At 44.5% G+C, this 14,806-nt stretch overlaps 1 protein-coding gene across 1 annotated transcript; it reads right to left on the bottom strand.

Annotated features, from left to right (window-relative positions):
- Nucleotides 1-7,347: 7,347 nt before the first annotated feature.
- On the bottom strand, nucleotides 7,348-14,252 carry LOC123427583 (putative nuclear RNA export factor SDE5). Its single transcript, XM_045111663.1, has 12 exons — nucleotides 14,148-14,252; nucleotides 11,231-11,868; nucleotides 11,112-11,137; nucleotides 10,881-10,955; nucleotides 10,316-10,377; nucleotides 10,005-10,204; nucleotides 9,091-9,179; nucleotides 8,928-8,984; nucleotides 8,736-8,803; nucleotides 8,510-8,613; nucleotides 8,362-8,432; nucleotides 7,348-7,683 (listed from the first exon to the last, which is right to left on the bottom strand). Exons 2-12 carry the CDS (start codon nucleotides 11,853-11,855, stop codon nucleotides 7,585-7,587), a joined length of 1,476 nt encoding a protein of 491 aa, XP_044967598.1. The 5' UTR covers nucleotides 11,856-11,868; nucleotides 14,148-14,252; the 3' UTR covers nucleotides 7,348-7,584.
- Between the last annotated feature and the right edge of the window lie 554 nt (nucleotides 14,253-14,806).

The following is a 14,806-nucleotide window of genomic DNA, read 5'->3' as shown; positions in this document are numbered from 1 at the left end:
ACTGGTTCGACTAGTGAAACCCGGGAAATAGAAGGGCAATTGCGGGAGATATATGAGAGGGAAGAACTTTTATGCCGCCAGCGACCGAGGGTTGACTGGCTTAAGGCTGGTGACCTAAATACAAAGTACTTTCAGAGTAGGGCGTCTCATAGGAAGAGAAAAAATACTGTTAGAGCTCTACTCAGAGAAAATGGGACCAAGTGCATGGTGGATGAGGAAATGAGAGAATTGGCAGCGGGCTTTTATGAGAAATTATTCACATCAGAAGGTTCAGTCGGAGCTAACTCACTGCTGGATCACATCCAACCAGCGGCCTCTGGGGAAATGAATGGTAAGTTAACCTTGGCGATCTCGGACAAGGAGATAGAAGAGGCGCTTTTTCAGATGGGTCCGACTAAGGCGCCGGGGCCTGATGGGTTACCAGCTTTGTTTTACCAAAGACACTGGTCTTTGGTAAGGGATGATGTGTGTAGGGAGGTGCGTGATTTTCTGCACGGAGCATCGACCCCAGACTCCTTTAACGACACGGTTATTGTCATGATTCCGAAAGTTGACTCACCGGAGTTGCTTTCTCAATTTCGCCCGATCAGTTTGTGCAATGTTCTTTATAAAATCGCTACAAAGGTGTTGGCAAAAAGATTAAAGGGTATCTTGCCGGTTATTATCTCTGAGGAGCAAAGTGCTTTTGTACCAGGGCGCCTAATCATGGATAATGTTCTAGTTGCTTATGAGTGTGTTCACGCAATACGGGCTAGGAAAAGAAAGAACCCCTGTGTGCAGTAAAGCTCGATATGATGAAGGCGTATGATAGAGTGGAATGGATCCTTTTGGAACAAATGATTCTTCGTGCTGGTTTTGCTCAGGAGTGGGTGGCTATGATTATGAGGTGTGTTAAAACAGCAAGATTCACGGTGAAACTGAATGGAGGATTATCGAGGAGGTTCTCTCTTTCCCGGGGGCTTAGGCGGGGTGACCCTCTCTCACCATACTTATTCCTTTTCTGTGTCGAGGGTTTTTCTACATTGCTAAGGAGAGCACAAGAAGAGCAACAGATTAAAGGTGTAAAGTTTGGGAGCACTGGCCCCCAAGTTACTCACCTGCTTTTTGCGGATGATAGTATAGTTTTCCTTGAGGGAACTCGATCAAATTTGGAAGTGCTAACAAATATCCTGCAGCAATATGAGAGTGCATCTGGACAACGCATCAACCTCCAAAAATCTTCCATTTTCTTTGGTAGGGGAACACAAGAGGAGCAAAAGGGGGAGCTGAAGGGCATTCTTGGAGTTGACAATGAGGCTCTCAGTGAGAGATATTTGGGCTTACCAACACTGGTTGGGCGCTCAAAAGATGGGACTTTTAAATATGTCACCGAAAGATCGAAAGGAAAGGTTAATGGATGGAAGGGACAGGGGCTTTCAAAAGCAGCGAGAGAGGTACTTGTTAAATCGGTCCTCCAAGCTACGCCTACTTATACCATGAGTTGTTTTCATCTCACAAAGAAAATGTGCCGGAACCTTACTTCGATCTCTTCGAAATTCTGGTGGGGTGCAACGAATGGTCAAAAGAAGGTGCATTGGATCTCCTGGGAGAAAATGTGTGTTGCAAAACGTGATGGAGGGATGGGGTTCCGTGATATGGAGGCTTTTAACCAAGCTCTGCTGGCTAAACAAGCATGGAGGATTCTGCAGGCTCCTTTATCGCTATGTGCGAGGGTGTTGAAGGCAAGATACTTCCCGGACTGCTCCATTCTTTCTGCAACGTGTCCATCAAATGGATCATCTACGTTCAGGGGTATTATCCATGGCAGAGACCTCTTGAATTTGGGGCTGATTTGGCGAATTGGGGATGGCAGTAACATTCGGATTCACCATGACAATTGGATCCCAAGGAGTGGGAGCCTTACACCTTTAGGTGCAGTTTATGTGCAAGGAGTGACGAAGGCTGCAGACCTTCTTACCCAGGATGGAGAAGCATGGGATGACACAAAGCTTGTTGTTGTGTTCCCGCCAGATGAGGCAGAAGACATCAAGCAAATTGCGATTGGTGGACGGGGATCACATGACTACCTGGCATGGAATTACGCCCAGAATGGGGTGTTCTCGGTCCGCTCCGCTTACCACCCGAGGATGGCTCAAAATAGAGCACGATCTGGACAGCCGGAATCGTCGTCGTCGGTTAATAAACATAAGGGTTTCTTGGGGCTATGGGAGACAAACGCACCTCCTAAATCAAAGATCCATATGTGGAGACTGATCTGAAATGGACTGGCAGTTGGTACGGAACTTCATCAAAGGAGGATTAAACCAGGGGTATTTTGTTGTGTTTGCGGAAGAGAGGAGACGTCTCTACACAGGTTCTAGATATGCCAGCATTCCATGCTGTTCTGGGATCAGTTGCGCACTCAACAGGGTATGAGCATAGCGTCTCCGCCTTGTAATATTGCTTCCCAGAGTGCCCTCGCCAATTGGCTGCTGGGGTGGTTTGCTGATGCCTCGAGTGAGCAACGGGAGACTATGGTCCATGTTGTATACACACTGTGGTTGGCGCGCAATGAGACAAGGGAGGGGCGAAAGATTGAGGCTCCACATGAAATCACAGCTCGGGTATGTGGTCACATACAGGAATGGAGGGAGGTACATGCGGCAAAAGCTACGGTGACAAAACAAGTGCAGACACAGCGTTGGTCCCCTCCGCAAGAGGGATGGACGAAGGTAAATTCAGACGGTGCTATAGATCGGCATGGAAGCAAAGGTGGAGGGGGAGCCGTGATCAGGGCTGATAGGGGGGTTTTATAGCAGGTTTATGTCAATTTTTCCCCGCATTGGTGATCCCGAATCAGCGGAGATTTTGGCGTGCCGGAGGGCTCTGGAATTTGCGGTTGCCATTCAAGTTCAAAGGATCCACCTAGAACTAGACTGCCAGTCTCTCGTGCAAAAGATCAATCACCAAGCAAAGGACCTATCAGCCACTGGATCATGGGTAGAGGACATCAAATCTCAGCTTCGTGGGTTCGTTGATTTCCGAGTTTCTTGGGTTCGGGGTTCCGCTAATGTTGCCGCGCATAAGCCAGCTAAGATAGGAGTAGGAGAAGAACTCTTTAGGGTTTGGCTGGCATCTCCTCCAGATTGCATTCTGGATGTGATTGCCCATGACATTTCCAACTTTGTTTGAGTCTTAATAAGAGCGGCAAGATTCAAAAAAAAAAAGTCCTCGCCGTCTTCCCCGGAACAAACCCCAGCAAAAAAACAAAGAATCTGCCCCGTTCCCTGCGACGGCATCGCAATCACACAAGCAAACCGTCCGAGCAGGACAAGCGAAGCGGCCATGGGAAGCATCATGTCCACGCGCCGTGCCGCGAAGACGGCGACGAGCTCCAAGTCCAAGTCCAACTCGGAGTCGCCCGCAGATCGGCCGTGTTCATCGTCGGAGGCTACGACTGGCAGATTCACTTCTTCCCCGGTGGAGTCATCGAGTGCTGCAAAGACCATGTGGCGGCGTACGTCTTCCTAATGAGCAAGAACGAGGAGATTAAGGTGAGGGCATCCTTCCAGCTCAGTCTGGTGGACGTCACCGTGTGTGCGCCGCCGCGTACCATGACAACGGCGACACAAGAGCTGAAGAATACCACCAATAAAAGGTGCGTCGGCCTTCACAAGTTCATGAAAAGAAGCGAGCTGGAAGGGTCACCTTACCTTCGCAATGATCGCCTCACCGTCGAGTGCGTCGCAGACATCGCCGTCGTTAACGATGTGAAGCCGATTGCTAAGGCGCCGCCTTCCGACATCGCGGAGCATCTTGGAAGGTTGTTGCGGGAGAAAGAGAGCACCGACGTGGTTCTCGAGGTTAAAGGGGAGGATTTTCCTGCCCACAAGATGGTGCTCGCAATGCGGTCGCCGGTCTTCAAAGCGGAGCTATATGGTGCGATGAGAGCAAAGAACATGAGTCGTATTATCATCAGTGGTATGCAACCCGCCGTGTTTGAGGTCTTGCTCCACTTTATCTACAATGATTCCCTGCCCGCCATGGATGATATTGGCCAAGACGACTACCAGGAGACTATCAGGCATTTGCTTGTCGCTGCAGATCGGTATGCCATGGAAAGGCTGAAGATTACATGTGAGGGCATCCTTTGTGACAACATTGATGTGAAGACCGTGGTAACTACATTGGCTTTGGCTGCTCAGCATCATTGTGGTAGGTTGAGTGATGCTTGTGTTCGGTTTATTGGGTCTTTGAGTACAACAGAGCTGGATGATGTGATCGCAAGTCAGGGATACATTGAACTCAAAGCAATCTGTCCTTTGGCTCTAGTGGAACTATGGGAGATGACATGCAGGATCGGCAGATCAAAGTCTTCATTACAAGTTGACGGTTCGCTTGCATCAATAGCTTGCTACTTATTTTATTGAGTGTCTTGCTCAGAAAAATATACATCTTCTCTTTAGGAAGAAAAGTAATTTGTTCTCCAAACAATTTATAGTAGTTAATATATGCTGGGCACTCACCATTTTGACACCAGCATACAAATGTTATCTGGTTGAACTATATATATCACAAATTCACAATTGACCAGGATCATATCATAACTGTTAATCATGATTCCAAAAATAAATTACAGGTGTGTTTGTTATTTGCTATAATGGTGATATTTGTTGTAATAAATTAGCGACAAGAGTAGACCATGAGTGTGCTTGCATAATTCAAAGCGAACCTTTGATCTAGCATCATGGACAAGTGCTTTGGCTGTTTGGGTGCTCTCCTAGTAGATGGTGTGATTTTAGAGACAACTACCCCAATGCATTGTATCTTAGGCATGTACAATAGAGGCAGCACCTGGTGGTGGTCTCAAGTGCCACATCAGGCTATAGCACACAAAAAAATTATCCAACGCATGTGATGTCATGTGGTAGCCTGTTGAGGTGGGGAAAAATATCCAAAGGAGAGTACGTAAAAGAAAATTGGGCAGCTGCACTCTCGTTCTCTCTCATCAGCTATCTACAGGACCACACTTTTTTAATGTAGCGGTTGGCTCCTCTGCAGGATGCACCTGGCACCTGCAAGCTACTGTCTTTTTGATCAGCCTTGTCCACGATGGCTCGTCTCCGACGTGGAACACGTGAAGCACCCGTCCAGGCTGGCGCGTTGTACATGCCCTTATATTGGTTTAATATTTACTAGCAAAAGGGCCCGTGCGTTGCAACGGGAGAAAAAAATACCACACGTTTTTAATATTTTTATAATAATGTTGATTTATTAAAATAATAAGCTAACTAACTAATGTAGTCAGTCCTATCCTATTTTGTTGAGAAATCAACCCGTCCATTGTTAATTCCACCATGATGAGAAATTGAGCGGGACAAGCAAAGCAAAACAAAGAGGCTACCTGAATTGATTAATGGACTGTTATCTTATTTCACTCATGGGGTAGAGAATGTGGGATCAGATGACAAACTGAAGGTGGTGTTCCATTCTCTCTCTCTCTACAACAATGCAATCTTACATTCAATACATTCATTCATCAGCAAAACAAATTCCCACAAAACAAAATTTCTTGCCGGTGCTTGGCACACGGTTGGAGGCATGGGGAGGGCATCTCACCAGATGATGAGTTCCTACCGGAGGAGGGGATACGATGAGGGGAGCAAGGGGTTAGGCGCCTCTATGTGGCCATAAGGAGTCGTCGTTGCCGCGCCATAACCTCGGAGTTCCCCGTGTGAGCCATGGAGGCCCGCCTCCACCTGCAAGTACTTCGCTCCGCCGCGCCTTATCCGCGCGCCGATGCCGTTCTGCATCGAGCAGACGCATCATCCCAAGTCGTTGTAGCTGTCGCGTTGATTTGATCCAGAAGTTGTGCTCGAGCGCCGAAATGGGGGCAGCAAGCGGGCAGAGGTACGACCGTGGAGGTGGGTGGGTTGAGATCGACAGCAGTGGTGGTTGAGGTCGGCCGCGGCGGCGAGTGGTGTGGCAGCGGTCTGGGCACAGGCCAGGGTGGACCAGGGTCGACGCGATGCGCTCGAGCGCCGCAACGGGGAAAGTGAGCGGGGAGAGGTACAACCGCGGAGGCGGGTGGGTTGAGATCGGCAGCGGTGGTGGTTGAGGTCGGCCACAGCGGTGAGTGGTGTTGCGGCGGCCTGGGCACAGGCCAGGGTGGCCAAGGGTCGACGGGAGGAGGCGATGCGTACAGGTATAATTTTTGCAGCAAATCGTTTTTTCCTTTTGCGTTGCAGTAAATGATGGAGCGTGGATTGAATAACAAAAATTACAGAGGCTTTATTATAAAAATGTCGTGGTGGGTTTTCCGACGGAAGCAATAGCTGCTTTATTATTAGGTATAGATTAAATAACCTTTTAAAAATCATTGCTAAACACATTTATGAAGATCGTGAACCTAATTGGATGATACTATGACATTTTACGGTATATGTAATGTATGAGATGGCCTTAGGCAAAAATATGAGTTAGCACGGTAAGAGACGGCACCAAGAGCCGTGGATGATCTTGGCCAAGATGACTACCAGGAGAATATCAGGCATTTGCTTGTCGCAGCGGATTGATATGCCATGGAGAGGCTCAAGATTATGTGTGAAAACATCCTCTGTGAAAACGTTGATGGGCAACACAGTGGTGGCTACATTAGCATTGGCTTATCAGCATCGCTGTGGCAGGATGAATGATGCTTGCATTCAATTTGTTGCCTCTTTGAGTACAACGGAAACCAGTGACATCATGGCAAAGACAAGGGTATGCTGAGCTCGAAACAAAATGTCCTTTGGCTTTAGTTGAACTTTTGCAGAAGAAAATTAAGGCCTGCTTGGAATTGGTGTGAGATTTTACATTTAGATTTAGTTTACACGTGTATAATACCGGCCACAACTTGACTTAGGCCTGAAAAATAAATGACGCCTAGATGCGTGTAAATTTTTTACAGGGGGAGCCTTAGGCTCGTCGAATCAGAGTCTTCAGCTCATTTTGATAGTCTAGTCACATACATAGTACTCCTGCTAGCATGTTACTACTTCTCTCCTGTGTTTTTGTTCGTCAGAAAACTATATCATCAGGATGTAAACAAACAACTGCGCCAACGATTTCCGTATGTCAAGATGCTTTATAATTAGCCTTTTGAGACGAGCGTATAATGTTATTGTGCTGATATGTATCATGTGGTGTACATGGTAGAAAAGGCCATGTACAAATTTAGTGTATTGCTCCTTGGTCATCATTACTAAGAGGAACCGACGGGGGGTTGTTGATCGCAAACAGAGGATGCATTGTTCAAAGGAATCTGTTAACATGTCACTGCTGTCTACTGCACTAGAACAATCAAATGCAGAAAGCATTAGAAGATCGTTTCCAGGGTTAAGACTGCAGCTAAATCATCTCGGCCAAATCGTAATTTTTAGGCCGGCCGGAAATATCTCCTGTGTGTGAACAAAAAGGAATATGCAACGCACTCCCCATCCTCCATATCCCAAAAATGAACAGAAATCGCCTATAGATCCAAAACGGCACCAAATGATAAAACTAGCAGCTAAGAGCATCTTCTGTCAGCTTTGTGTCGGACGACCTTTGTACGCCAAGCTATACTCACTGGTCTTTCACTTGATTAATCGGAATGAGAATGGTCCCAGGATTGGCCTCATCTTCGGTCCACTCGACTGATTTTTTCTCCAGAAACTTCTCAACCTGCCATCATTCAAGTTTACTAAGTTATATAAGACTATCTACAGGCAAAATCAGCTATTCAAATGTAACATGCGATTTGCAAATTGTTAGACATGACCCGCCAGAATGAATTATCTGGTATCGGATTTTATTACAAAGCTCATTCATAAACAAAAACAAATAACGTATTCATAAGCATTGGCCAAACAAACGTTCCAATAAAGCAGGCATGGCAAATAATCATGGGGAGTGCGCGTTCAATCTCATTGTAAGACACCACAAAGGATAAGACAGAATGGTCCTGAGTATTTTCTATTCAATAATAACTAATGTACAACATCTGCACATTAACTGAATACAAATAATATTTCAAGTTTCCCTGTGTTAAACTCGGATTATCTTTATAACTTTATATGACATAATTTTGCAAAATCTGGTCATTGGCTTGATTAATGAGCTTGCAAGGAAACACAATTGGAGAAATTTGGAAGAACAATATGGCTCCAAAATGAAATAAAGCAATCATCTGAAGCATTGAGTAAAACACCTAGATGTTAGTATTCTTTTACTATCGATGTTTGTATAAAACATAAGTAGTTCATTGCAGGGATTTATTTCTGGATCATCCATGAAGCTAAGCAGCAGCTAGTGTAAATTCAGAATCAAAACTCAGTTAGCCGGTTATTTTGAGAATCACACCTTCCTTCTTCTTTGTCCCATCTTGAAAGTGCCATCATCGACACCAATAATAACTCTCAGATTCTCAAAAGCTGCAAAATCAGGTAAATCAAATTATTCCTATCAAAAGAAGTCAGAAACTCGAAGGGTTGTGTACCGATTTCATTACATGGGATGTTAGCCAACTGCCTAAGATGAAGTCTCAGAAGATTTGCTACATTTGCTGCATCTTGTGAGCGCAGATCAAGACATAACTCATTTTTGGACTCTTGTCTGCAGCAAGACCAAAAGGTTGATTCCGTCAATAGAGACTCCCATATTTCATCATTGCAAATTCATATTACACAAATATAATCCAATACTTTCAGCCCATATAAGAAAAGAAGCGCACTTACTTGGACTTGGTGATCTCGCCAGCAGATTTTTCAGCAGATAATCGAGCCATCATATAGTAGTTCTTTCCCTTGAAAGCCCACAGAAAAGTGATTTAGTACTTAAAGCTTAAAACACTTTCATCAAATTTTGTTAATCCCTTCCAGTAGCTCAGCAATAATTACCCCTTGCCCAAAAAGACAAGTAACACTTACTTCCGTACGAAGATACTCGGCTTCTTTCTTGTTACCCTCCCTAAAAGCATCAACAGCCTGTAATTTTCAGAATAATATGTTCAGTATAGATGAAAACCCAACAACAACTATATGCACAAAATAAAAAAATAAAGTAAATCATCATCATGTAGACATCCCTGACCTTCGCATAGTACTGCTTCATCATATCCCAGTGCTGCTTTGCAGCCTTACGATAGTTCTGGTAATCATCCTCATCACGCACAACTGGTTCTACATGTACCCAAAATACATAAATGATAGCGATGAACATCATAAATGGTTCATAGCATGAAACAAGAATCGGAGACCAGCTGACTTAGAGAGGATTCATGTTGACAGTTTTTAACTACTTTCAAAATGATGTTCATGAAGCATAGAGCACAAACAAAATCATTTGCTGATTATGTATGCCTGACCATATTTCAGCCCGAAAAAGCCACATGACAACTTTGGAGTTGCCCTTTAATTATGTCAAATCGAATACATCTGGTAACATCAGTATCAAGCTGCAAAGGTTATGTAACCTAACAGTAACTGCTTCCCTGGAATCGTTGTAATATGTTACTGAAGTACGGAATAAGCAAAAAAATCATATGCACATGTCATTCCAAAATCCACGGATATATCAACTATTTCAAGAACAGGTAGCGAGGAGTAACTGTAGCTTTTCCATCATGCATTGCCAAAGGAGTACGTCTGAACAAAATCCTAACGCATACATTCAGTACAAAGATGTGGATGAAAGTAGCATTATGGCCAAGACCTCAGCATTACTGATGGCTTTAATTTATGCATACAATACAGAGAGCATAATGTGTTACTATTTTTTACATTGCTGAACAGAGCTCTTTAGCAAAGTGAGCTGAACTTTTAGTGCATGACAGTTGGTTTATATGTCAGCTTTAGAGATCTAGAGCTTTGCATCAACAGTAAATATTGTTACATGATTAACTAACAATGTTGACGCAACTTTCTGCCAAGTCTTTTCCTCAAAAAGTATATAATTTAACCAAAATTTACACACAGAAGAAGGAAGTTCAAGCATAAACAATATACCTTTGCTGCCTAGGATAATTTTCACCGGAAGATCCGTAGAGGGTGGTGAAATGTCCTCAAGAGGTTTTACGACTGGTTTCTGATCTGGAACTCTCCTTCGATTTGCGCCCAATTCATACCGCCTTACTTTTGGTTCCTCCTCAGATCTTTCAGGTGCAGTGAATATTGATTCTAGTAACTCTCCAGGGGTAATCTGTGATCTTGGGTTATGTCACCATCCACGCAAAGAGAAATGGCGGATGAAGCAAAATGTCACAATCATGATGAAGCAAGAAGGAATAAACCAGCAACAAAGAGAGGAAAGGACAAACCTAGATGTGGATTGTGATCCTAGGCAGCTCCCCATGGAAAAAGAGGATTCTACTGCAGTGTCCTGCAAAAGAAATATATTTGAGCAAAATATCAATCAAATCCTTATAAAACATGTTTAACAAATGAAAGTGCACCCTTGTATGCTAGAACATAATTATTTGTCAAAATATCCAGCCTGCAGAGGGAACCTTCGTATGGACTAGCATTTGAATGGACCACAAAGTGATAGTATCCAGGGTACTCGACTCAACAAGTCAAACTGGGTAACAACTTCAATTTTACAACTCAACAAAAATACATCAACACAAGAAAATGATCAAATGATTCAGTAAAAGGGAACAACTAAAGCTAGTTTCCAAATTTTCAAATGAACAACGCAGCAATTCATAACAAACAAGCAGTCTGTCAGAAGATTTCAGCTGAACATCAGAGAATTAACAAGCACTACAGAAAGAAAGCTCAATACAAAAACTATGAAGTTCAAACAAAACCATATGGGAGATGCCAAATCAGTCAAGAAGGGAAGGGGGGGGGGGGGGGGGGGGGGGGGACGAACAAGCTTACTTGTACTGCAATATGCTCATTCTCTGGCCTTTTGCCTAGATCATTTGTAGAAAATGACATTAATTCATCCATGCTCTGCATAAAATAGCACAAGTCAATACCATGCCAAAAAACATACGGCATATGAAGCTGCCTACCATAAAGCTAGAAATCTAAACCCTTCTGCCGCATTAATGACAATCAGGAACAAAGAGAAAGTGCATAATCTTGACAGCAATGATCTATCATTACCTTCTTCATGTCGTACCCACAGCTGCCTGCAAAAACAATTCAGCAGTTAGCACATTAAAAATCTGGCTTCAAACAACACTTATTGGATAAAATGACTTTGCATTGCACGAAAAGTTTACCTAGAACATCACGGATCACTTCCATGTTGAGCTTAAATCCTTCTCCAAGCATAGAAAATAGGAATTCCTCAACATCTCTGTTATTCAAAGTCTCTCTCTTTGGTGCAGAATCAGATTCATCTGTTTTCAAATCATCTCGCATGTACTCTGGCAGTTCAACCTTTAGAGGTTTTCCTTTTCCTGGTGCTGTATTGGCAGGAGCTGTAGTAGCTCGGGCAGATCCTTTACCTAACATGCTGGATACAGTGCCAAATGAAGCACTAGACTTCTGTGACTTCTCACGTGTTCTTGTTTGGCTTGAATTCTCCACAGAGCTTTCTTCAGCTGCTTTCCCAACACAGGAAAGATTTCTTGTTCGGTTTGAGTTGTCCATAGAATTTTCCTCAACTGCCTTACCAAACTGGGGAAGATTGGTCTCAACGCTTGAGTCAACTTCATTACTCTGGGGCATCGAAAGTTGAAGGTCAGTCAAGAAATCCCCAGCTTTGTTGACATCGCCATTTGCTCTGCAGTATGCATTGGCTATATCTTCAAGCGAAAAGGCACAACTGAAAGCATCAAGCAATGCATTAAGTGCCCTTGTCTCTTCATCACTGGTTGAAGCCAGTGAACTCGAAAGATCCATGGTGAGGACCCTCCTGAAAGAACCAAGTAAAATATATTTGAGCCTGGTCAACAAAAGAATATGAAGAGTGTATTTCAAATGAACAGGAGAAACATAAACTCTAGTGCATATAATTATCAATACACGAAACTGTAGAAGTTCAAGAAAAAATGGTAAAACTTCAAAAAAATACATGACACAGTGCCAATTCAAATGCACTGTGTGATTCATCTTAGATACTACTTACAAACCATGCAACAGAATATAACAATGGTCAGTTGAGTCTGAGACGCTGTGTTATTTTCTTACTTTGTTATCTCTGTAAAAAATGAAGTAGTGATCGTCCTAATGGCAGGTAATAGCAAAGTTCAGGATATCAAATAGAATGAACCACTAACTGTAACATGTCTGGTGCATAATCATGATTTTGGTGCAAAATGTGTGCAATAGACTAAACTTTATGGTCCGTCAAGAATCTAACAAACTCAGCACATAAACGACATGAAGGGTCACAACAATACCATGATGACATGCATTAGAGGTTACAATGTTTTTTCAGAAACCGGATATTCTTCACGCGCTTATAATGGAAGTCATAATCCACAGGGATATATCCTACCCAAAGGGTAACAGAGAGAAGCGTTACCACCCAGACTCCTGGAGCCAGCAACAGAAACAACCGGCACAAATCAAAACAAATCAAAGCAACAAACTAAAGCCACCATTGCTACCGCGGTATGCCAGTCCTTACAACCATAGACGACGGGTCAACGCCAGAACAGAAACCACCAAAACAAATGGCGAATCAGGATTGCCTGGATAAAACAACAAACAGCTAAACTCAAACCACAACCCTGTTGCAGATTATATGCAGAAATGGGGCGAACAAACTTACTACCATCTCAACAAAAGAATATCAGGAATGCATTTCAAATGAACAGGAGAAACATGAACTGTAGTGCACATATATTTATCAATACAAGAAACAGTAGAACTTTCAAAACAAATGGTCAAACTTTAAAAATACATTACACAGTGCCAAGTCAAATGCATTGTGTGATTCATCTTAGATGCTACTTACAGAACCATGCAATAGAACATAACAATGGTCAGTTGAGTCTGAGATGCTGTGTTGTTTTCTTACTAGGTTATCTCTGTAAACAATGGAGTACAGATCGTCCTTATGGCAGGTAATAGCAAAGTAAATGATATCAAATAGAATGAACCACTAACAGTAATATGTTTGGTGCATAATCATGAATCTGGTACAAAACGTGCGCAATGGACTGAAAGAGAATTGCCTTTATGGTCCTCTAAGAATCTCACAATCTCAGCACAGAAACTACATGAAGGGTCATAACAATACCATGATGGCACGCATTTGAGGTTACAACATTTTTCAGAAACCAAATATTCTTCAAGCGCTTCATGGAATTCATAATCCACAGGGATACATCCTACGGAAAGGGCAACAAAACGATCAGGGTCGGTAAGGAGAAGAGTTACCTCCCTGACTCCTGGAGCTAGCAATAGAAACGATAGGCGCAAATCAAAACGAATCTGAACAAGGAACTAAAACAAATACAAGCAACAAACCAAAAACCACCACTGCTGCTGCGCAATGCCAGTCCTTCACACCATACCGAAGGACCAAAACCACAAGGAAACCCGCCTAAATAACTGCTGAATAAGGGTAACAGTAAAAGCACAAGAGATTGTGCAGATTTGTATGCAGAAATGGACCGAATAAACTCCCAGAAATGGTGAATGACAGTAGTGGAATCAGCAATTAGCCGCACAGGAGGGCAAACGAACACCCCGGAGAGCCGAACTACTCAACCATCTCGAAACGAGGCGGAGAGATCGAATCGGGAACCTATTCCCCACAACTACACCAAAAAAAAAAACGAGGCAAACGACAGTCAGGAGGACCAAATCGAAGCAGAGAACAGCAGCATTGCGGAAATTCGGCCTAGGTCTCGAGAAACATGCTCCGAGAATCTCGTGGACACCTGCCCCGCATCCATCGGTTTGAGAGAAAAAAAAACACACGGAATGACAGACTAACCGCCGCGGATGAGCATTAGAAAGGGGACAGACCACGCAATCGAACTGAAATCGAAGATCGCACGACGCGGCGCGCAACCAAGCCAACCCTAACTCGATCAGGAACGGAAGCGTCAACCCTACCGAAGAGGCGAACGGCCCCCGAGGGGAAGGCGAAGAATCGGACACAGCGACGGGCGCGGAAGCAAGGGCGCGTCAGGGCGCGCGCATGTTCTAGAAGGTTCTGGAAGGAGAGGGGGCGCTTACGGGGTTTGGGAAGACGGCCGCGCCCCTCTCCGTCTGCCCGCCCGCCCGCCCGCTGTCCCGCTGCTCTCTCTCTCTCCTCTCGCCAGTCGCCTCCCACTTTGGTTTGGTTGGCGTCCCCTGTACGCCGTCCCCTGGGGTTTAAAGGAGGGAGAGAGAGGGGGGGTGGGGTGGGCGTCGCTTCAGCCCGCAGTCGGGCTATGACGAGTGGGGCCCACGCCCGATGCTTCCATTGAAGCGGAGATACACTGCCCGTGTTAGTGGTCCCACGTGCTGTACCTGCCCACCCGACCCCGAGCGCGCGATGGGAAAAAGAATTCATCGGTGGGAAAAATATCAGGGTGCTCCAGCAGTTTAGGTGCTATCGTGATACGAACACTTGGACCGTTGGATTTTAGATCGGACGGCACTTGAGAATCTGTTGAAAGTGCTAGATTTCTGTGCAATTTTCAGACTTTCAAAGGGCTCTTTTTGCAAAAGAAAGCACGAGCTCCTGGGTGCCGTTGGATCTTAAATCCAACAACTCATAGATGCTCGTATCACCGTAGCACCCAAGGACCTGGAGCACCTGAAACTTCCCCTGCGTTGGTGCTAGCCACACCCAGCTGGAGGAGAAGGTCCTCTTTCCCGTCCGCGACTAGAGGAGGTTGCCGTTTCACCCA

The sequence above is a fragment of the Hordeum vulgare genome, chromosome 2H (assembly GCF_904849725.1).
Source record: "Hordeum vulgare subsp. vulgare chromosome 2H, MorexV3_pseudomolecules_assembly, whole genome shotgun sequence".
NCBI classification, from domain to species: domain Eukaryota; kingdom Viridiplantae; phylum Streptophyta; class Magnoliopsida; order Poales; family Poaceae; genus Hordeum; species Hordeum vulgare.
The sequence above is the reverse complement of the archived record's forward strand: the minus strand, read 5'-3'. Positions and strand labels throughout refer to the sequence as shown.